The 24,430-nt window shown below is 45.4% G+C and overlaps 1 protein-coding gene across 1 annotated transcript; it reads left to right on the forward strand.

Annotated features, from left to right (window-relative positions):
* Window positions 1-4,375: 4,375 nt before the first annotated feature.
* Window positions 4,376-23,940, forward strand: LOC144537906 (protocadherin-7-like). The gene is made up of 3 exons (XM_078281829.1): window positions 4,376-7,480; window positions 20,852-20,927; window positions 23,825-23,940. Exons 1-3 carry the CDS (start codon window positions 4,376-4,378, stop codon window positions 23,938-23,940), a joined length of 3,297 nt encoding a protein of 1,098 aa, XP_078137955.1.
* The last annotated feature ends 490 nt before the right edge of the window (window positions 23,941-24,430 follow it).

Here is a 24,430-nt window from a genome sequence, read left to right on the forward strand (position 1 = left end):
AATTGAAGGGTTTTCTCTCTGATTTCTAGCTTTAGGAAAGAGTGGTGCAAGTTCACAAACACTGGCTGAACTGTCTGGGGGCACAGAAATAACATATGTGAATTGATAAAATAGGTGGCATTCCCCTTTAAAGGTACTATTAGTTTTACAAAATTAGCTACAAAGAGTTTAGACAGCTGTGTGAACTATTCTGAGAGCATGGACCTTTACTTGAAGAGCTTGAAGATAATAGTTTTGTATTTTGTGTGAAAACAATGAAAATGTACAGTTAGCTTTACAAAATGATCAAGGGTTTAGATAGCTATGTTAACTGCTTTGAGAGCATGGACCTTAGTTTGCAGAAATGTGTCAAATCAATTGAGGAAACCTGTAACAACATGAGGGTGTGCTTTCATTCTTTTACAAGGTGGCCGATCACAGACGTTCAATACCTCCACCTTTACATCACTGGATAACAGAAGTGTCAATTAACTTAGACAGCCAATGTAATTGCAACTTTATTGCACACAGTGTCACAGCACTACAAGCAGTACTAACTAACGAAATGAATAAGGACAGTCAGACATTTCTGCTCTCATTATATTTATGAAATGAAAACCATTAATTCGGCAGACTGCAATCATCTGAGTTTTTCATTTTCTCTCCCCCTTGTTTCATTAATGCATCTAGACTATCTACGGGGCATGAGCAAAATAAAGGAAGTACTAAAGACTTGAAGAGTTATATTCTGAAACTCTATATAGCCATTTTGTCATTTAGTCATTACCTAACATTTGCCATTATATCTGTAAAACCCAAAAGATCTAGTCTGAAAAATTATCATTTTCCCCCAAAAAGATGACCTATTATCTCTTAAAAGGTATCATTTGTTTTCATTTTGTGCTATCAATTATTGTGTAAGAGTAGGTGTCACGTTTTTTTGAATATCTCATTTTGGAACAAAACTCCTCACTTGTTCCACTGATGGGGGCTCTGTAATGGTGTGGAGTGCTCTCCCTGCATCATTTTGGACCACTCATCCCCTTGAGAGCAAGATCGATGCTAAACACAACTATCATAATGATTTTCAGTGATCATTTGAAGCCTTTATCGTTATGGTTCTGATAGAAAACACCATCTCAGAATCTCCTAGAAATTGCAATTTATATCTGGTTGTTCTAAAGGCCTTGGTATATAGATAAGATATCACTCTTGTTATTCCTTGTTAATGTTGTTTGAACCATGTCGTGTCATGCTGATTGTGGCATAGTCAGCCTGCGAGACACTACTCTTAAGAAAGAGGCAGAATGTGAAAATTTGTACTGTATGTTATAGGTGAAATTATTTGAATTTGCCTAAAGGACTGATTAGATAGAGATTCTGTTTGTGTTTCATTTGTTTTTTTACCATATCTTATATGGGTATCTTTGCATCATTGCTCATTACATGAAGTCATGTGCAATATTGTAGGTTTGCTATAAACAAAGATGACTGTACTCTATTGTCATCATATTCATCATGAGATCACATTGTTCATGAAGACAGCCCTTTCAACTTAACCCAGTTTAGTATGCTGAAAATGTTCTATTTTCATTCAAGATAATGAAAATTGTCTCTTGATATTCAACAAGGTAGACACCTTCTGGGTCACCATACTAGGCTATAATTTAAATATATATATAATCATGCATTATTGGGTTCGTGGTTTTACTTCAAACGTCTTTTGTGGGAGATACTGATCAAGTGGAGGGGTGAAAATAACACGTCAAATACCTTACAGTATACTGTATGTATATGATTAGTTTTATAGCCTCGGTCTACTCCCACCGCAGCCCTTGAGGGGATTACTTTTGATTGGACGATAGAGGGCGGTAGTAAGCAAGGATAAAGCCACTGCTGGAATTCAGACAGCCGTCTGAGGAAGATGCAGCTGCTGAAACTGGCTGCCTCTCTCCCGCTTTGCTCCTCCGCCGCCGCCTCTCTCTCTCTCTCTCTCTCTCTCTCTCTCTCTCTCTCTCTCTCTCTCTCTCTCTCTCTCTCTCTCTCCCCTCTTTCTGCCCCCCCAACCCCCTCTGCACCTCTCTCTCTCTCTCCCTCTCTCTCTCTCTCTCTCTCTCTCTCACACACACACACACACACACACACACACACACACACACACACACACACACACACACACTCCCTCTCTCTAATTTCACTGTCCCCATGTTAAACAGGAGAGCACCCCCTTCCAAGTTGGAGGAGGAAATCCTCACGCGCACGCAATGCAAGCACAAAGCCCATGTAGTTTCATTCTTTCACTCTACACAGCAGTGCAAATGCGCATACGTTTCGAGGTAGAGCTGAATCTGCGGAATGACTGAGAATGTGTTCATTTATTACACCTGCCTTACATTATCACGGCACTGTGCATCCGTGAGAGAATTTAAGAGCATTTGGTGCTCGGCAGAATGATCACCAGCATCGCTCTCATATAAATAAGTCTCTTTCATTTCTCAATAATTTGAATCCATCATAACCAGCATTACTGGAAACAATGTAAAGACTTGGATGGCAGCTGTAGTAGGACACACACCGCGCACACTAATCTTATCGAGGGACTTGGGTTTGCGCAGTGGCCGGATGACAAACGCTCTGGTTTGTTCAGACGTATTCAGTAGCAGCTTGTCTGCGGGGCCAGAAGCGTTTCTTTTCTTTGCTCCCTACATGCAAACGAATTTAGCCGTGGTCTGAGAGCCCGGGATGCTGAGTGGACTGAGAATAAACAGTCCAAAGCCGAAATACGCAGCCTGAGCCCGCTGCGCCGGGGAGCAAAGCACAGCCACTGGCGACCACACGCATTCATATTAGTAACCACAGGGAAACCACAGCACTGCGCACAGATCCCGTCCCGTCTCGCCTGTCCTGTGGCGGATCTGTCATATGTGGCTGGAGGCACAGATTTTTTTCTAGTGTTCATTATTGTGAATTTTAAAGACACAAAGCCTATATACGAGTGCGTAAAAGTTTATGCCCTGTATTTGGCAATGCGTTTTCTTATCACAGAGGCAGTTCCTTGCGGCAGAATAATAACCAACAGCCACTATAAACAATCACGCTATTTAGGATAGAACGCATTGGAAAGCCCATTGTAGAAAGACATTTTAAATAGTTATTTTTCATCGGGTATCTCACCGTATCGCCTACCCCCAGGACCCCAACGAGGAGAACAAGAAGCATCCGAACTGTGCTCACAGAGTACCGAGTCACGTTTCGGTAAAATACAGGTGAAAACGACATTTTTCCCTCTTTTCCCTCTTCTGTCCCTTTCATCAAATATTGTCAGCTGCCCTCTAGACCCGGCGATCAAGACCAAGTCCGACCCTGGTTACGTGCGCTGCTGGGGGAAAAGAAACCAGAGGGGGGTGGAGAGAGAGAGAGAGGGAGAGAGAGAGAGAGAGAGAGAGAGAGAGAGTGTGTGTGTGTGTGAGAGAGAGACTGCAATATCATTTGTGAATCCCTCTCACAGTGCTGCAGATAGGGGCTGCCAACACATGCGGCGCGTCTGCAGGTGAGGGAACAGGCTGAATATGCTGGGCACACTGAGGAATTCGACCAACATTTCCTAACAGCTGCGTCGGATTTACATTTTTTTCTTCTTTTGTTTTTTTATAACCCTGAAATTTCAGTCGATTGTGCATCGTGGAGTTTGCCTGCAAAAGGAGAGAACTACACTGCACTGTGTGCTTGTTGCAAGTGACTTGGAGGAAGAGAGCAGGAAAGGCGACCGGACAAATAATTTGATTCATATTCACATCATCCAGATCGGAGAGTTGACAAGCTCCGCACAGTCAACCCTCACCGTATGATCAAGTTTGGAAACTGCGCGGGCATTTAAATGATCCTCTGACTCTGGAAATATCTTCGGACAGAGGAATATTGCAGCCTCACCCCAAAAACAAGGGATTCTAAACATAAATTGTGAGAACACCTCAAAACGGTGAGATCTGGACTATTTTACTTTGTGGTGATATTATGTTCGGACTATTTGAACATTTGCTTTTTACGCGCATGAAATTCTAATGCATTTATGGCACCAGGTACCTCCGGAGCGCGCGGAGCCTTTTGAGTGTGCTCTCATATCACTGCGGTTTTACTAAAACAAGGAAAGAGCAACTAAAATCCAGTGCTTGAGGAAAAGCAGAGGAAAGAGGAAAGCCCGTACACTTGCTGCTATTCACTGCAGTGGGAGCGATGTAGGAAGGCATCCGGAGGATGAAGTCTCACGCATCCCGAAACAGAGGGCTTGCTCTAGATGAAAACGAAATCTGATTTCCATATTAAGACATTCGAGTAGTGATTAAATTCATTATTATCATTTTTGCAAATCTAAGTGAATCTTTTTCGGGAAAGAACAATGAGGACTACTGGTGCAGTGGACTATTTGTGCTATTGTATGCTCATCCTGCAGTTTGTGCATCAACCCGCTGCCAAGCAAGTGCTCCGGTACCGTTTGGCCGAAGAGGGACCCGCCGATGTCAGGATAGGGAACGTAGCTGCCGACCTGGGCATCGTTGCCGGGTCCGGCGAGGTGACATTCACGCTCGAGTCCGGCTCTGATTTTTTAAAAATAGACAACATAACCGGCGAGCTTACCACCAATGAGAGGCGGATAGACCGTGAAAAATTACAGCAGTGCCAAATGATATTCGATGAAAATGAGTGTTTCATAGATTTTGAAGTGTCAGTAATCGGACCGGCCCAGAGCTGGGTCGACCTCTTTGAAGGAAAAGTCATCATATTAGACATAAATGATAACACTCCATCTTTCCCGTCCCCTGTCCTCACACTGTCTGTGGAGGAGAACAGACCTATTGGAACCCTTTATCTATTGCCCACAGCCACAGACAGAGATTTTGGCAGAAATGGAATAGAGAGATATGAGCTTATTCAGGACAATGGGGAGAACTCAAGACGCTTGGGCTCTTCCGGGGGTCGAGACAACGGGGATTCATACTCAGGCAAGAGGAGATTTGATGATGGGGCAAGCAGGAGCAGCGTCTTTGAACTGCAAGTTGCTGACACTACTGATGGGGAGAAGCAGCCTCAACTCATCATTAAAGGGGCCCTGGATAGGGAGCAGAGAGACTCCTATGAGCTCACACTGCGTGTTAGGGATGGAGGAGACCCCCCTCGCTCATCACAGGCCATTCTGAGGGTGATGATCACTGATGTGAATGACAACAGCCCTCGGTTTGAGAAGAGCGTGTATGAGGCTGACCTACCAGAAAACAGCTCTCCTGGTGCCCCCATCCTGCAGCTCAAAGCAGCTGACGCAGACGTGGGGGTCAATGGTCAAATAGAGTATGTGTTTGGGGCAGCCACAGAGTCAGTGAGGAGGCTCCTGAGGTTGGATGAGAGCACAGGGTGGCTGAGTGTGTTGCACCGCATTGACCGTGAAGAAGTGAGCCAACTGAGGTTCACGGTAATGGCCCGTGACCGTGGCCAGCCGCCAAAAATGGACAAGGCAACTGTGGTGTTGAACATCAAGGATGAGAATGACAATGTTCCCGCCATTGAGATACGGAAAATTGGACGCATTTTCTTGAAAGATGGGGTAGCCAACGTGGCTGAGGATGTGGTGGTAGACACACCCATTGCCTTAGTTCAGGTGTCGGACCGGGACCAGGGGGAAAATGGCATAGTGACCTGCACAGTGGTAGGGGATGTGCCCTTTCAGCTCAAACCAGCCAGTGAGATGGAGGGTGAGCAGAATAAAAAGAAATATTTTCTCCACACCTCTGCACCACTGGACTACGAGGCCACACAGGAATACAATGTGGTCATAGTGGCTGTGGACTCTGGAAGCCCCAGTCTGGCAAGTAATAACTCTCTTATCGTCAAAGTGGGCGACACCAACGACAACCCTCCTATCTTCAGCCAGAGCGTAGTAGAGGTGTCGTTTCCAGAAAACAATGCCCCTGGCGAGAGGGTGACAACTGTGGCAGCCATTGACGCAGATAGTGGGAAGAACGCTGAAATAGCCTATTCCCTGGACTCATCAGTAAATGGGATTTTCTCTATCGATGCAGACAGTGGAGACATCAGAGTAAACACCATTCTGGATAGAGAGCAAACGGAGCGCTACGAATTCAAAGTGATAGCCAAAGATAAGGGCATGCCCATACTACAGGGCTCTGCAACAGTGGTTGTCCTTGTGGCCGATAAGAATGACAATGAACCAAAGTTCATGCAGGATGTGTTCACCTTCTATGTCAAAGAGAACCTTGAGCCAAACAGCCCAGTTGGCATGGTTACAGTCATTGATGCAGATAAAGGCCAAAATGCAGAGATGAGTCTTTTCATTGAGGAAGAGGAGGATATCTTCTCTATTGAGAATGATACTGGAACTATTTTCTCCACCCTGTCCTTTGACCGTGAGCAGAAAACCACATATACATTCCGTGTCAAGGCTGTGGATGGAGGTGACCCTCCCAGGTCAGCCACTGCCACAGTGTCACTCTTTGTCATGGATGAAAATGACAATGCGCCAACGGTCACCTTCCCAATAAACAGTTCTTACACCCTTCTCCCTCCATCCAGTAACATCAGAACTGTGGTCAGAACTGTCATAGCCACCGACACTGACACTGGGATCAACGCAGACCTGAATTATAGCATTATTGGTGGCAACCCCTTCAAGTTGTTTGAGATTGATGGGGGCAGTGGGGTTATCTCACTAGTGGGAAAGCTGGAGCAGAAGCATTATGGCCTTCACAGACTGGTGGTCCAGGTGAACGACAGTGGACAGCCCTCACAGAGCACCACCACATTGGTTCACGTGTATGTTAATGAGACGCTTTCCAATTCTACAGTTGTAGAGGCCCAGGTGGCCAAGAGCCTGAGCACTTCTCTCAACACCAACATCGCCGGTGACCCCAACTATGACCTGGGCAAACAGCGGTTAAGCATTGTCATCGGTGTGGTGTCAGGCATCATGACGGTCATCCTCATCATCCTCATTGTTGTCATGGCCCGTTACTGCCGCCCCAAGAATAAGAATGGCTATGAGGCCGGCAAGAAGGATCATGAGGACTTCTTCACGCCACAGCAGCACGACAAGTCCAAGAAGCCCAAGAAAGACAAGAAGAAACAGAAATCCAAACAACCACTCTATAGCAGCATCGTCACTGTAGAGGCCTCCAAACCCAACGGCCAGCGTTATGATGGTGTTAATGAGAAGCTGTCGGACAGTCCCGGAATGGGCCGTTACCGTTCGGTCAACGGAGGGCCTGGGAGCCCAGATCTGGCCAGGCACTACAAGTCCAGTTCACCACTCCCCACCGTGCAGCTTCACCCGCAGTCACCAACAGCTGGTAAAAAGCACCAGGCAGTTCAGGACCTGCCCCCTGCCAATACCTTTGTTGGCACCGGAGATAACATTTCCCTTGGATCTGACCACTGCTCTGAATACAGCAGTCAAACTATCAACAAGTACAACAAACAGGTAAGAAGACACATTGTCTCCATGTTCTTTTTTTTCTCCTCCTCTACTCTTAAATGTCTTCTGTTTCTCCCTCTTAGTGTTCTCTCTACCATAATGCTTTCTGACAGGGCTAGTCTCAGTAGTCTTGTTGCCTTTATGGTGCTAATGTGTGTCAAGTTAGCGGTATTGATCTGTTTTGGTTTGGAGTGCCATTCACATGTAATATTGAAAGGGAAGAGAAGGGGGTAGATTAGCTTACGAAGGGGTATTGTTACGTCTCGACTAAGCACATCCAGCTTTTTCACTTTTATCATGGCATGTGTTGAGGCTGCCTTTTCCGACAGGGGTGTCACAACTACTAACCTTGGCACATATGTGTCAGAGTGTTGTAGACAGCTCACATAAGGGTTTGGTTTGCAGTTATTTTATCCCAGAAGGGAGCGCGGCAAGGGAGCTACACTCCCCTCAGCTATGTCAAGCCCTGCCCTGCCCTCTCTTTGTGACAAGGCTACCTTTTCTTCCTGTGAAAGTAAAAAAAAAAACAAGAGAGAGGGACGAAAGCTAGACATTGAGAATGCAGCACACACATGGCTTTGTAAGGAATGCTAGCTGCAGTGTCGTGTTTTACAGAGTCTGACTCGGCTTGAGTAGGAACATCTGGGCAGGAGGTCATATTAACATTCTTCTGCACTTCAGCGTCTGCATCAATTCACTGACCTAGCAGTGAAATTGACCCTTTTTATACCACCTCCCGTATCCATCTGCATCTCGTTTCTTTGCACCCATGTCTCCTTCTTCATATCTTCATTTCTTCTCTCATCGACCTGTATTTATTTTACTCTTTTATTCTCCTCTACCCTCCAATTATTGTTATGTCTCTTGTCTTTTTTTTCTTCTTCTCCATTTCTCCTCAGCAGCTCTTTGCTACCATTTGCAATGTAAAAATCTTTAGGCGGCATGGCATGATATTAATATTCTAGGGATTGCGTGAATTCATCTATTCACATCTTTATTGTTTTTGCCCCTTTTTGCACTGTTGGACCCAAATGGGTTGAAGCAAGGTTAATACATAATGAAGTCAGTCTTCTTGATTTGCTTTTTCCGGGAAAAGAACACTTACTCTATTGTTTTATGTGTTTTCTATGGCAGTCTAATGCATTATTGATCGTTCTCTTACTTGGTGTAAGCAGCTACTCCTTTAGCATTCTGGAGTGCTGTTCTCTCACAGCACACAACTGGGTCCTCTCTGTTATTTTTGTTTTTTTGTTTTGCTCCTTTTCTTCCTCCAGATTTTTTTCCTATCTCTTTGTTCATGTTGTTATATTCTATGCCCATATTTTTCCTTACACTCTTTTGACACTGTATCTGCCTTTGCATCCCGTCCTTCCACCAATGCTGCCAGTTTTTCCCTCTGCATTTCTTTTTCTCTCTTTCTCTCTCCCTGTTTCAGTCTCCTCCATCATACCCCTTGCAATTCTGCACTCTTCCTTGCCTCCTTTTTCCTTGCAGTGTCTTTCTTTTTTAATCTCCACTCTCGCCTCTCTTTATATCCCTCTCCCCTCCCTCTTGCTATTTCTCTTCTCAACTCGTTGCCCCCCTTCCCCTTACTTCTCTCCCTTCTCTTTCCTTGCTCTGTCTCTAACAGCTTCTAATATGGTGTATTCAGTGAGCTGCTTCCCAGAGTGTGAGGAGTGCTGTTGCTTTCGGATGTCTCCTGCATAATTAAAAGGGCACTCTATTTGCTGCTGCGGCAGCAGCATGTATTGTGTGTCACTATGCTCCACTTATATAATTATTTATTTACCTTTTACATAAATGCTGCGGTGACTTTTATGGACTGTCCATTTGTTATAATACAGGGCCTTGGGAAAAACTCAATCTGTACAGAGCAGTTCAACACACACTCATCGCCATAATGCACAGTGGCTACATTCCGAGATAGTATTTTCTTGTGGTTCTTGGCTACTTTATGCTCAAACTGTAAGCGACTTATAAAGAAAGTCCTCAGTGGCCTATTGAGCAATATCAGCTATGTTTATTGTTGTCTGGTGATGCTGGTTGGGTATTCAATATACAATAGATAGCAAGTATTCAAATTGTTTTGTATATCCCTCAGGCTCAGTACTCAAATACTGTTGACACATTCAGTTGAGGTGAATAGGGCCTAATTTAATGGCTGCATAAGAGAGCTAATTGAGAAGAAGGGGTGTGTTCATGTGCTCCAATTATGGTATTAAACAGCCACCTCTATATTAGATTAAGTAGTGAAGCGGTCATGCTCTTGCTTTTAGTGACGCTGCATCTAAAAATATTTTGTTGTGAGGTAAGGGGATGTACGGCTAAAGACATAATAAAGCACTCAAGGACACTTATGTGCTACAGTTAGACAAATAAAGGCGCAATTTATATACGGTCTGCATTTGCAGTTACAAATTATGATGTAGAGTGTGTGTGTGTGTGTGTGTGTGTTCCATTTAGAAGAATTATTAATATACCTAAATGTCAATTTTAGAACCCTTAACATGAAATTGATCTCGTTGGATTAGGTATTGCTATTCCAAATTTCATCCTATTATTGAGTTTATATCTAAATTTTGATACGTCATTTTTTATTACATATTTTTTATGACTACAAATGAGATTCAAAGCCTTTAAGGGGATTAAGGTTAAGATTTATGACAAGGAATGACATCTCTCTCTCTCTCGCTCTCTCTCTCTCTGTCCATCTTCTCACCACACACACCCACAAACCCTTCTCTTTTACCATTCCCTCTCTCCCTATCTGTCTGTGAGGAGAGATAGAGGCAGGCACAAGAAAGACAGCCCTGTTAGCGGTATAGAGAATGGTTCCTACTGTTTCACAAGGGAGTTGGGGTTGGGGGTAAAGTGAGAGAGGGAGAGAGAGAGAGAGAGAGAGAGAGAGAGAGAGAGAGAGAGAGAGAGAGAGAGAGAGAGAGAGAGAGAGAGAGAGAGAGAGAGAGAGAGAGAATGGTACTGCCCATTGACTGTAAGCTCTGAGGTATCGGGTTCCGTCTCTCTCTTCCATTGCTCCTCGCCTACCTAATCTTACAATAACTGCACAGGCAGCCTGCTCGGGCAGGTAACCAGGCAACCGAGGGAGTTTATCGGCGAGGAGAGCCTTTCTTTTTAGCCCGTCAGACATTTAAACAGTCATTAAGCTGAGCGAACTGTGAGGGAGAAGCCAGCATGTCACCCAGCAGCTGTCGAGAGCCAGAACAGGAGGGGTGACAGACCTGACATTTCATCCCTTCCTGTAACTCCACTGATTGGATTCTTATCCATACTTTTTGCCTTTGTTTTGCTCTGTGCTGCTACAACAATATATGCTAAGGTCTGCTCCCCACATGCCTGTGTTCAACCCTTGTATTTGAAGACTGATAATCAGTGCATGCACTTAACAGCAGAACACTTAGCTTTATTACTTTTGGCAGTAATTTCTACTCTGCCCGGTGCCAAAAAATCACGCTGTCCAACCATAATGTAGTGAGGAATGAAATCACTGAGCCGTCGAATTAGCACAAGCCATCGGTTTTTGTTTTATCATTGCACTTCAAAGAGCCAGTTGTGCCCAGGTGGATCACTTTTAATCAGTGGTGAGTCAGAGCAGCTTGTATTCCATGCTTTCACAGCACAGCCCCCGAGGGCAGGCATAGCCCCAGTCCGCACACTTATCCCAGGTTATCTTGCCTCGGGGTTGATGCAGCTAGCATGACTGGACGTTGCCCTCGGCCCGGCCCGAGTGCTCACCTCCCGCGCCCCGGCCAGCTGTTCCTCCTGTGCCTTCTCGTAACTGCAACCTTTCCAGCACCAGCTTAATGCGGTCGTGGAGCGACTGATTTGCATAGGGCATATTCTCACCCCGCCGCAGTATCACCGGACAAACAATATCACCATGCAAATGGAGGTGACCTGGATGGTGTTTGTGGCCAAAACATAGGATGCGACTGTCCTTCAGGCTCCGTGCAGATCAGGAAACCAATATGGAAATACAGTATTTGCCTCTGGCCTCATTTGTTCTCACCTACAAATGTAGCCATCTAAACACCTAGGAAAAGCCACAATAGACTTAATTTACACTTGCACACCCCCGGTGACCCTGAATATCAATTGTCTGCAGACTCTGCATGGTAGAATCCACAGATTTATATGAACACCTGTATGGAGGAGGCGGCAAATTGCCATCATTCTGTAGACCTCTTTGTACCTCTTGAGCTTTTTCTTTGGCATTCATCACCACTTGTGTTTTGCAAGCACCAAGCTCCCCTGTTGGCGCTCGCACGATTTTATCTTTGAAACCGTTGAGGCAGTCAGTCACTCGTTGAGCTCAATAAGGTAATTACTTGATAAGAGGTTCCACCGGGGCTTTATCGTGTTTGGTCAGCCCCCCCTCCCACGGCCGCTGATACAGGTCAACTTATGGTTAGAGAGAGCAATGCCTGCAGAACAACACCTGTTGTTGCAATGCAAATCGTGCCATAGATAGAACTTCAATACGCTAATGGCAGTGTAAAGTTTCTAAGGGTGTGAGACATGTGAATAAGCAGTGAAGTTTCACCTGGGAAAACAAATATGATAACAGCATTGTTGTTATAGCAACTTCACTGGAATTAAGGATATCGAATATAAAATACAAACATCTGGAAGTGAGATGGTGTGCAGTGAAATCAGCTAGTTTCTTTATTGCTGCATTATTATTAGCGCTTGTCTTTGGTGTGGTGCTGCGTACCACCAACTGTGGCTAATTTTATCAAAATTGTCTTGGATCTATCATGGCTTAATTCAATCTACGGCTGCTCAGGCTTGTTGTTTATATTCCGAAAGCAAATGGAAGGAGTGAGAGTGCAGAGTAATACTCGTGAAATTGCAGCGGGCAGCATTTTCTGGTATAATTTGGTTTGGTGATTTGAATGCATTAGCTGTAGGGCAATTACTAATTTAAGGATTAGACTTACCTGATACGCAGGCAGAACTGGCGAGAGAGAGAAAGTCAGAGAGAGAGAGGTCACTGCAATAGCCGGTTGTTACACCTTATGCTATATTACAGTGCGTAATATTCTAACACCGGAGAAGCTTTTCTTTGCTTCCTTTATTTATAAACGAAGCCGTGAAAATTATTCCTCCACTTCCATTTCTCTGACTTTCTCTTTTCATTTTCCTCTCTCTTCCTCTCTATTCCTCTCTCTGTTCTGAGCGCACAGTAAATTTGTCAGCGAGCCCTGTTGGCTTCGCATGAAAATAAATAGTCATGATTGAAGAAGCTGAAGATGCTCCAACTCATCCGCAACATTTGTCATGATAAGATGCTGAAAGACAGAGAAAGGGGGAGTGAGGGAAGGAACAGACAAGACATTTCAGCCGCATGCCACCTTGATTGCTCTCTGCGCTGCTGATTGTAAGTGGCAGTGTCGAGGATGCCACCTTCTTCTCGCCGCTTCTTTCAATTTGATGTCATCGAAAATGGAATTTCATTTCATACTCGGCAGCGATCGCATTAGATAGAACTCACCAGGAAAAAGCTGATTTATATTTGCAGATTATCCTTTCCTGTGGCACTATCAATCACAGCGTACTCACCACATTGCCGACTTGTTTTTCACGGCGATTGTTAGGGGGGGGGGGGGTTTGTACAGTAAATTGACTTTTACAAGGCTCCCGATGTCTATGATATGCTATGCTAGCCTTGTTGTTTTCTCTATAGCTGTCCCTCTATATTGACTGTTGAAGCTATGCAGAGCCAACTAAATGAGAACATCACTTAGCTCTACCGCCGTACAACCCTAGGGAATAGTCCTCTGTCGGCGAGTTGGATCGCAACATGGATCAGACATAAGGCTTGTTGTTTGTGAGACTAACGGGCAAAACAATGGTGGCAGACCCGCTGTTCCTCATCAAAATTGCAAAATTGTCTGGCGGAGTCAGTCCCATAATAATGTGATTTTTTGTTGTTGTTTTGCACAGAAGGTCACGGGCCATTTGTTCTCTTGATGTTGATTCAGACAGGTTGAAGCATGTTGTTGGCAGGAGGGGTGTTTTCATTTCTACTTATCTTCGCTGAAATTTTTGAATTTCATTGCAGAGATTTCACAACGCGTCGGATACTGAGGCTAGCAAAGTGTGCGCATATGTAGTGTATGTTGTATGTCGGTGTGTTTGTGTGCATGCCTCTCTCTCTCTCTCTCTCTCTCTCTCTCTCTCTCTCTTTCACACTGTGTAACGGAACATCGTGGCAGATGAATCACTCCCTGTCAGTGTGACTCACATGGGTGCCAGGGTGTCAAGGGAACTGCCAACAGGGTCCGTGGCCCCCCGTCAAGGGGCGGCGATTTAAACCCCCGTCCAGCGCCGGCCATGTTGTCACACACGTCCTTCATGAAAATGAGAATAAGAGCCATGAAAGGCTGACACTTTGATCCATAATTTACCCCTAAGTGCCACCCTTTGCGCTGGCAGCCAACTGTAAAGCTCCTTAGCGTAAAGTGAACTTGTTTATGAAGAGAGCCGACAGGTGAAAAAAGACACTTTGACTGACATGTTGTTTCCCAGACAGACAGAGGGTAGAGGCTGGCGTTGGTGAGATGATAGGTAGGTCTGTGTGTGTGTGTGTGTGTGTGTGTGTGTGTGTGTTTGTATGCATACACACCACTGTGCTGACAGGGGAAAAAGTTAATAAGTTCAACAGTGTAATCGGAGCGTTTTTAATAGATACAACCTTCACCTCGGGTTCAGGTTCAAATTGATTTTTTTCAGGCCCTGACAGACACACACCTGTTCTATCTCTCTCTCCCTCCCTCTCTCTCTCTCATACACACATACTTCCCACGTAGTTACTCCTTTTGGCTTTGGCACCAATTTCTTCACCTTCTTCCTTTGTATTGAAATATTAAGATGCGCTGAGATCTCCTGACTGCATAAGCCGCATTAAGAGTTGGCCAGGATAAATAATGCATCCGAAAGCCTAGCGTTTTTTGTCCAAAGGATATAGCTTTTTATTAACAGGCACCGCTCATACATATTTGCTAAGCAGCCATCTCTGAGTATAATGGATATGACTTGACTTGGGAAGAGGAGGAATAGGACAGCTTGACTGCTTCTATTAGCCCTGTTTTGGTGTGGCGCCCACCATGTGGCCCCCAAATGAGATTATATGTGTATGAAACAGGAGGTAGAGCGCTCACCGACCATCCATCAAAGCCTGGGGGGACCTGTGTGAAAGTTTGCGCATGTGTACTCAGCATGTGTGTGTGTGTATGTGTGCGGGTAAGGGGGTGTACGTCGGTGTGCTAATGCGTGTGCGTGTATAGTATGAATGTGTGTGTGTGTGTGTGTGTGTGTGTGTGTGTGTGGATCCTGCGAGGGCTGGGGAGGAGAGCAAACGGGGCCTCCACAGTTCAGCCTCTCCATCATCCTGCACACCAGGCACAAACACAGCGACATGCCTGAGAGGGTTTCAATATCCTGTGTGTGTGTGTGTGTGTGCCTGTGCCATGCCTGTTTATACAAGGATTGCAGTTCATTATATTTGTACGTGTGTCTGGTTATTACATATACTCTCCACACACGTGTGCACAGGGGCAACTGGGCAAACTGTAAGGTCACCTGTTTTCGTCCCAGGACAGGCTGGGTGGGTGGAGTGAGGCGCTCTCTTGGCGCTCAGCACCTACCATTGAAGTGCCATTGAGCAAGGCACTTGTAACTCTAGTGCCACAGATGTGAATGTGCAAGTAACCATCCATCCCCTTGCAATCACTTCCCAGGACGTTGCTGTAAATACGGATGTGCTTTTAGTCAACTTGATTAAATTGAATAAGGGTTAAAACACACAAACATGCGAACATACCACACACACACAACTGTGTAAAAGTCTGTAGCAGAGTGTGAGGCAGCAGAAATATTCATTAGCACGGCGCTCACAGGGGCAGGAGAAGCCCCTGTATCGATGAGGCCTTACCTGGGAGAGAGCAGGCTATTAGCCGGGCCCGATAAATCTTGTCAAAGGCTGGAGGAGTCTGCCTGCCTGCCTGCTGAAGAATGAAGGTCACGGGGCAGCTGGAGTTACGAGCGGCCTCGCAAGCTAGCTGCTATCAAATCAACTGAAATATGAAGTCCAACCAGCCCTTTCAAAAATGCGAATTTTTCAATTTGTCTCTTTCTCGGCCTGTGTTTTCCTCCGCTCTCTTTATGCTGTCAGAAAACAAGGTATAGTTGTACGTTTTCTCACTGGGGCTGTGCCGTTTTCTTGAAAGGATTTCCACAATTTTTATGTATCTTACATCACAATGTGTTCCTACTCACTATAATTTATACCATGGATTTATGTCATATAGCAAAGGAGGATAAGGAGGATATCCTGAAAAAGGGGCATAAGCTATTTCATAAATAAAAAAAAAAATGTGGGTAAACTGCCAGTGAGGTGAGATAAATTCACTTGTTGTTCTGTGCAGCAAGAATTTTCTTGAATTGTGTGACAGTATCTTGATATTATTGGCGCGATCTGCCCTATTGCACGATACCGTCACTTATTTAACAAAAATTCTTCAATCAAGTGAAACTGCATTGGAAACAAGTGAGACTATCTCACTCCACTGGCAGATTTCTCCACTTCTTTTAAGACAAATCAAATCTTAGGATGGACATTTTCTGCTGCAGTGGAGCTCTATTTGTGTGCTTGTTGCCAGACTAAGCTGTGTGTAGTTACTCACAGGTCTTCATATGCTGTATATTCCCATAGGCCTCCACTGTTGGAAATTGCAATATATAGTGGAGATGACTGTAATGCAGGCTTTAGCCAGACAAATTCTACTGTGGATGGAAGAGCTCCAGCCATTTAATATGGTTTCAGGTATTGATTTGCAGCACCTTGCCCTATAGCCTGTTTATTATCTAGCTTTGGTTTCACCTTTTACTCTTTTTCTCACAGTATCTTGGGAGATGGAGTCCTCCTTTTTTCCTCCCTCTGTCTTCCCAGCAACAATGTTCTTAGTAACAACTACAAATAGTCAATCAAACTGCCCACTGGCAAAGAACATCGGCCATTTTGGTTGCGACTGAGTGGGCGAGCTCAAACCCAGGTGCTTGAATAATAGCACGTTCTGAGTCGAGGCTTTTGCTCAGTTTGCTGCAATTATGGAAGGAGAGGAAGGGGGGGATGTAATCAAGACTGAAAGACTGGTCTTTGACATGGTTCATTTACTCTGGGTTGGTCCAATGCAACACTTGGGACACAATAGCCAATTGTAAATTACAGAGTGGATTCAGTGGTGAGAAGTGCCTTGAGGGAGAGTTAGCCCACAGAGGTGGTGAAAATAGGGAATGTTGTTACATTTGTTGCTGTTCGGGTTCTAGGTTGATGAGGTCTGGGATTGGGGGAAAGGCAGGGATATCAATCAAATTGACAAGTCTGGGGGCGGTAAAATGATTAGAATAATAGTAAACAAAGCCGCTTAATGCACTAGTCTCACACACTACCAGGTTTTGGCTATTTTACCTTAACTTTATTCCAAACCCAGCCATTGCTTAATAAGCTCCACTTAATGTCAGATTCCTAACATTTAATCTGTCCATAATGATATATTAATAACAGACTTCACTGGAATGAGGCAAACTGCTGTGAACATAAGTGTAAAAAATAAGCCTATCACAGTGAAGGGCTCTTATGAACTGGTGACGTGAGGGAGCTCATAGCGGCTTTGACAAGCGGCTAAGTGCCTGCATGGGTGACATTTCCGAGTGTGTCGTGGAGATCCCCGGCCGGACGCGGAGGGAAGACGCCGACTTTCTGTTTAATCACCATCAGAATTCCGCGGGTGTTGCGGCAAATGTTTGAGGAGCGCAGATGACTTTCCCCCCGTGAAGCCAATCGCGGCGATCGTTTGATGTCGCCGTGAATGTGCTTAACATGCGCGTTCTGATCCCCAAGCAAACCCCCCCGCCTCCCCCCCCCCACCCACATTTGAAAGATTTACGTCAGGGTGTGTGCATGTGTGTGTCTACTCTTTTGAATCTCTTTGAATAAGCCTTTCTTTTCCCGGAGCAGCCTCCTCTCCCAGTGAATTGGGGACATGACATGACAATTGGGGACCTTGTAATTTATGTTTTAAGACGCCAGTGTTATCCGTGCCAGCGTGATTTTGTTTGAACAAGGAGGCATACTGGCGAGGGTCCTCAGTCGCTGCTCAAACCGTATGCCTGTGTTTGCTCGGGAATCCTTGGTGGGCTATCCGCCGTTACTATGGTAATACACCTCCACCGCTCCCCCCCCCCCGCCCGCCCGCCCCAACGGTGATCTCTGCAACTTCTCCCATGGCCATACGCCTGGACTTTTTTCAAAGGGTTTCGCTGCTCTCTCATCTTGCTTGTACCCGGTAATTCAGACACATTACTGCCAACAGCGGAGCTCAGCGGCAACGTTCTCCCAAAAAATGTCACGGTATTCTAATAATGTTGGCCCAGTGTTGGATGAGGCGTGGGAACGTCATGTTCCACTAAACTCTTTTGATAGAGCCACCTGGACAAGTAGGGAGCATTTCAAAGATGAAGGTCCCTGAACGCTAAATTGGCAGCCATTGCTCCACTACAATGGGCTCATCTCTTCCCTGTGTCACATCTCCTTGGGGACCCGCAATTTACTGCCCTCCCCCCTTTGAGTTCTTGATTCATGAGATCAAATTAGACAGTGAGAGAACATCAGTGGCTGCACAATACTTTGCTCTTTAACTCACGGCCTATTGTACTGTTTGCCAGTATTTTGGCTCCACCTCAAGTCTGGTGGAGTTGCTAGTTAACCATTTCCTTCATCTGTCCTTATCTGGTGAATCTGCTAAATGTTGGGCAACTGGGGTAAAGAGCTTTGAAATCCAATATGTGCACCATATCTTTTGAGCCAGCAGAGAGGAGAATGAGCTTGATGTGGCTAAACAAAAGCATTCAAAATGATTTGAGGCACACATCCGGCCCTTCAGAGAGAAGACGTGCCTTGCAAGGTCAAGTGCATTATTGATATGATGTGCCGCGCTGGAATCCAGTGTTGTCAAACAGCCCAGAGTATCAAACATCCATGAATCTTAGAGACAAATGAAACAAGTCTTGTATATTTCATCCCATATCTGAGGAGTGCGATGGGTGAATAGCAATGAATCCATTCAGACAGATTAAAGGAACCGGTGTCAAGGATCAAAAAGGAGGTGTGTTCAGTAAATATTTGCTCGTGCATGAGGAATAGACTGAACGACTAAGCTGTGTGTGTGTGTGTGTGTGTGCGTGCGCGTGTGTGTGTGCGTAGAATGGGGGGCAAAGAAATGTGAAGCACCCGATGTTATTCAGAAGTATGCAGACAACCCATCAGTCCACAGCTTGAAGCTGGAATGACAGGAATGAACTCAAGTAGGTTTGCGTGTGTGTGTGTGCGTTTAACTCGAGAGTAACTCTTCACTGTAATGACTCTTGGCACGCATGTGGCCTAATGAAGTGGGACTTACCCTATGTGATGACATGAATGTGTCTGATTGTACGCTTCTGCGGAATTGCCCTGGAGAGCGCCTGGGGTGTTTTGACATGTTTGCTTGGTGTATTTACACACCCTAACGATATGCGTTGTCACCTTTTTTGGCCCTTACATTTCCATTTCCATTTATAGGCATTTGGCCGACACCCATATCCGGAGTGAGCAGGTAGGGGTTCAACACGACACCATTACTCCAACGAATGCAAATTTTAATCAAATATGAAATATTAACCCGCACATATCCACACACTGAAAGCAGTGGACTTTGAAAGAGATTGCCAGGCTACAGTGGAAGAAGAATATTCGATTTTTTTTTTTTTTCTTTAACGTAATATTACTCACCGTAGTCTGAAGCAGGGAGAGGCTGCCATGGTGAGTGCCTTTAGGTGCATATAGTGGCTCCCGTTTGATTACTAGCCTCGGCGTCTCTCTAGACTCGCCTGTCGCGATGTCAGAGCTCAAAATGAACACTCGGGGCAGTGAATGGGGGGGTGCACCTGTGTGTGTTGTGTGTGTGAGAAAGAGAGAGAGAGAGAGAGAGAGAGAGAGCAACATAGAGATACAAAAAGGGTGTGTGTGTGTGTGTCTGCGTTCGTGTGGGAGACACATTCCTCAGGCATCAACCACACCAGGTCCCCTAACGCTCGCTACTGACAAAATTTTACCTGCCTGCAGTGGCCAGGTCTCTTCTTTTTTTTTATGGCCTCAGTGAGTAGCTCACTCTAGACGAGACAGTGTCTGAGGGTCGGCTGTTTTTATTAACATCTAGAAGGTGTAAAAAGGTCGAGAGTGAGAAAGATAGAGGGAAAATGATTTGGATTGCCAAGCAACAGCAGCCGGCGCCGCTGCAAACCGCTGCTGTTGAACTGCCAAGGCGGTGTTTACAATCTCTGATGTCCTCTCCGTACTTATGGCTCCGACCATTGCTTATATACACAAGTCATATTTCCAGGCATTCGTGTTATTCCTCAACACCCACTGACATATGCTACATGGCCATTGTGTGCTGTCAAACTGCTTGTGTGAAAAAGTGAGATACGCGGCGTCCCTCCCTCCTTCGTCGCCTCGCGTTGAATGTAATCTGAGAGTGATGCATTGTGGGGGAAACGGACGACACTGCCTCACGTGTTTACCTTGCGTCGGCACAATGACAACAACAATAGCGACAGCGCTAGGAGGAGGGCCCTTTGTGCGGCACAAGCTGATACACCGAAAGGGAGTGACAGGTTTGAAAAATTGGCAAACAGTGTTTGCTGGAAGGCTTCCTTGGGGCTTGGGTGCCTTTGGAATCATGTGCGAATGCAGAGGAGTGTGAATGAAAAATAGCTGTGTGATCCTGCCATGTTGCTTCTGTCAAGACTGCGTTTTTTTTCTCTCTTTTTTTTTCTTCTCTCCCTCCCTCCCTCCCTCCCACCTCTTCCTGTCTTCCTCATCATCTGCCCCTCAAAGCTTGCTTTCTCTCTCTGTTTCTCATCATCTCTTTTTCACACTCCTTCACTCTCTCACCGCCTTACTCTCCTCTTGTGTTTTTTGCTCTCTCTCTCTCTCTCTCTCTCATTCTCACACTCCATCCTCCCCCACCCCTGTTATTCCTGCTCATAAGAGGTGGTTATTTAAGGCTTAGAAGCCATAAAACCAGCCTTAGGTGTGTTTGCTTTTGTTACTTGCCCAAAACGGTGCGTTGACTGCCACATTGTCAGAGCCGTTGATCCTCGCTCAGCCACTGCCCGTCTGCGGAGAGTTTCATGTGGTTTAGCGGCGACTTAAGCCTAGGTGGAGTCCCGCAATCCCATCAGCAGGTTTTAAGTAGTGTAGCTGCCACTTAGCGGGGAAGTGGGGAAGACATTCTCGGGATACCTGTCCCCCTCCCGCCTCTTCCCCCCTAGGAAAACAGCGATGGGACCCCACCCTGCATGCGGGGCTGTGGACATAAGCTCCTTACTAGGAAAGAAGAGACTCACAGTACAGGAACAATGATTCATTAGTAAAGCAGACGTTTTGGCATGTGGCCTTCATCCATTTTTCTATTAAGTCATTGTTCTCTGCTCTGGAATTTCTTGTTTCCCAGTGTCTTCTGCCCATTCCACCTACCTTGCTTGTGGGTGAAGTTGGGCCAGATTAACATTTCGACATAAGCTCCTTAACCACAACAAGACCACACTTGCAACCCCAGGCACGTCATATGTGTCTGTGTGTGTGTGTGTGTGTGTGTGGTTGAGTACATTTTACAGAAAGCGGTTAGAGACAATGAATTACTCTTTTTTCCTTGTGGGAGAGTGGGAATCTTTTTACTGCGACTCGACTGACACTAAAAACAGTCACACGTACGGTCCCTCCTGCACAACATCTGTCCCAGATTGCACTCCTCTCCCTAATTAAACCCTGCTTACCTCAACATCCTTAAAGCACGCTACTGACTAATTATTAGGCGCAGGCTCCTCAAAGCCCCGTTCAAACCTCGCGCTGATGAGGGTGCGCCAGAACCAACGAGCACGCATCAGAAATTAGACAGGAATCCTAACAAGAGACTTTCCCCTTGAGCATCGCCTCTTTGTGTCCAATGTCTGGCCTTGATGATGCCAAGTGGAACAACTCTCTAGTAGAACTTAGTGGTCTCTCACACTGCTAAACCTTTAATTAATGCCCAGGAACACTCTGAGCAGTGCTTAAACATTGTTTTCGTATATTCAACGGAAGGGGGTATAAAAGGAGTGGAAAAAAGAAGCCAGAACTTGCGGCAATTTCCAATCATACATTTTTAATGTTTATTCCGCTGTTTCTTAATTAAATCCATGCATCAGAATATAGTAAAAAGCCTAGTAGAGGCTGGGGGGGCAGAGGGGGGTTGGTGGGGGGGGGGAAGATAGAGAAATTCATAATACATAATTTTGCAAGAAATGTCCTGGGGACTGTGAGGGGTTTTAATAGATATTTTTCTGAAAGAGATGCTTATGACTTTTTAGTGGAATTATATAGTTGCCCTCTGGTTTTTGGTAGGAAGAGGGACGAGGATGGGGGGATCGGAGGGTGTGTGCACGCGTGTGTTAAATCTAGGGCCTTTTTGTGTGTGTGTTAGTCTGTGTGTGTGTGTGTGTGTGTGTGTGTGTGGTGTGTGCGCGCATGCGTGTCGAAGGCGTTGGGAATATGGGAAGGTTATCTGAAGTGATGGTCAGCTCAATAAGACACATTTTAACGATTTTAAACATGGTTTAATAGACTCCTCACAGGCACACGCACACACACACACACCCACACACACACACATACACACAGAATTATCCTGGGCAGCAGCCTGATTCAATTAGTTGGAGGTGAGGAGCAGAGAGATGAGGGTCACGCTTGCCATTCCAGCCCAAATGGAGATGCTTCCTGGGAGACCCAGCATGTCTCTAAATTTGGCAGCTCCTGGGTCATTGTTTCATCACAGCCCAGAATGGCTTCAGGGCCATTCACCGTGTCTCTATCTATAAGCCTGGCTATCTATACATCTATAATGTTCATTTCAATTTAAAAAGGCCCTGATTCCCTTTTCCTACTCCCACAGCAGGAGCGGGTGTGTGGGGTGTATTGAGGGGAAGATGGAGACTTGGTAATGTTTTGTTTCTTGGTGATGTTTTTTTTTTTTTTTTTCTTTGAATGTGCTCCCTGCACTGCTGCAGTCACAAGCCAGGACCCCCTGCAGCTACCTAGATATAGTGTTAGTTTTTCTGCACTAGCATAATGATGAGGGGGAAATTTACAGAGCTGCTACTTATGCATATATGTGTGCTTGCATATTACAGCAGAGAGAGATATTCTTTACACTGCAAAAAAATCTCCATCTTAACAAGTCATTTAGTCTATTATTGAGTCCTAAAATCGTAATTTTCTTAACGTAGGTGAACATAATCTGCCAGTGGGGTTTGATAATTTCACTTGTTTCCATTCATTCAGTCATTTTCTCGATAGTAGTGCAGTGATCTGCCTTATTCTCACCTTCAAGATGACTCATTTCTAGAAAATTCCTGTAGCAAGTGAAACTGCACTGGAAACAAGTGGAGTGATCTCACCTCACTGGCAGAATTTCTCTCTTGTTTTAAGAAAAATAAGATTTGAAGGCTGAATATGAGACTAAACGCCTCGTTGAGATGGATGTTTTTTGCAGTGTACACGCCAAGGTTCTGACCAAAGGAGTCTTTTCTTCTGCTAAAAGATGAATGAGTAAAAGAGAGCATTACAAACTTCACATTTATCTCTTCCCTTTCTTTAACCTCGCTCCTGGATGAATAACGATAGCTGCCCGCCACACTGCTCCTCTGTTATTGAAGTTTCAAAATGAGTATTCATAATGAGAAGGGTATTAGGTATAGATTTCCTGTAATGGTAGTTACTGACAACGGCCGGTCCTCCCATGGAGCCGTAATGGACAGGAGGGATCAATGGTGGATAAACACCAGGCCTCCGTATTTGAAAGTTATTCAAACAAGCACCAGGCCCAATCTCTAATGGGAGTGTTTATAAAGAGCACCTGGCTCTCCGGCGCCTCCCCGCTCCCGCACACCCACCCCGTCTAGACGGCGGCTCCTGTCAGCCTGCGCCTGCCAGGCCTCATTGTTTCATGACTGAGAAACTCTCGGCCTGATGGGACTGAAGGTGAAAAACATCTTCAAACACACTTTTCTGTTGCAAAGAACCGAACCTAAAGCCTTCAGTCCGCTGCGTTCCTCTCTCTCTCTCTCTCTCTCTCTCTCTCTCTCTCTCTCTCTCTCTCTCTCAGCCCGAGATTGACGTAATCCCCGGTTCTTCTCGCTACGTGGTCCCGCTGTTAGTTTTTCTGCCTGTATTTTTTCTAATACTCCCCCCATGTGGAACTGTCACAGTACCAGATGTGTCAACACCGCCTCAACGCAAACCCACCAAGCATGGCTGCTGCACCCCCCGCTTCTCCACGCCGGCCACGCTGGGCTTTATGGGTGCTTCAGGCCTCGATGGTTGAATTATTCTGTTCTTCCACCCAGCATGAGATTTCAAAAGCCCTTACTGCAACTTCTAAGACTTTGTTTTTTTCCCCCCCACCTTATTTTGTTTGTAATGAAACATTCCTGACCTGTGACTGTACCAACAGTCGCTTCGGAAAGAAAAAAACAAACGGTTTTCTTGATCGCCGTTTTCTTTTCTGCTCTTTATGTTTTTTTTTGAGAGGATCTTGCTTGGAAACCGGTTTGAATAAACAACGAGCCGTGCCAAAAACATCTCCAGGAGGGCCAGCTGTCTGAGTTTGGACTTAGCTTATCTCAGCTCTTACAAGGCGAGGAGCGGGGAGGGAACAACCAAAGAAAGTCAGGAGACAAAGCAAGGAAGAACATTGGCAGCGGGGTACTCATATTATGCACGCTGATGGAAAAGATATGGGAGGGTTTCATTCCAAAAAACGCCGTATGAAAATAAAAATCGGGCCCTTGCGTTCAGTTGTTCATTGCTCAATA

Source organism: Centroberyx gerrardi, chromosome 23 (assembly GCF_048128805.1).
Source record: "Centroberyx gerrardi isolate f3 chromosome 23, fCenGer3.hap1.cur.20231027, whole genome shotgun sequence".
NCBI classification, from domain to species: domain Eukaryota; kingdom Metazoa; phylum Chordata; class Actinopteri; order Beryciformes; family Berycidae; genus Centroberyx; species Centroberyx gerrardi.

Bases quoted from the DNA above. Each gene is read 5' to 3' on its own strand.
- LOC144537906 (XM_078281829.1), top strand. From the start codon at position 4,376: ATGAGGACTACTGGTGCAGTGGACTATTTGTGCTATTGTATGCTCATC. The intron at 7,481-20,851 runs GTCTCCATGTTC...CTTCCCCCCTAG, and splicing joins AACAGGTAAGAAGACACATT to GAAAACAGCGATGGGACCCC. The intron at 20,928-23,824 runs GTACAGGAACAA...GAACTGTCACAG, and splicing joins TAGGAAAGAAGAGACTCACA to TACCAGATGTGTCAACACCG.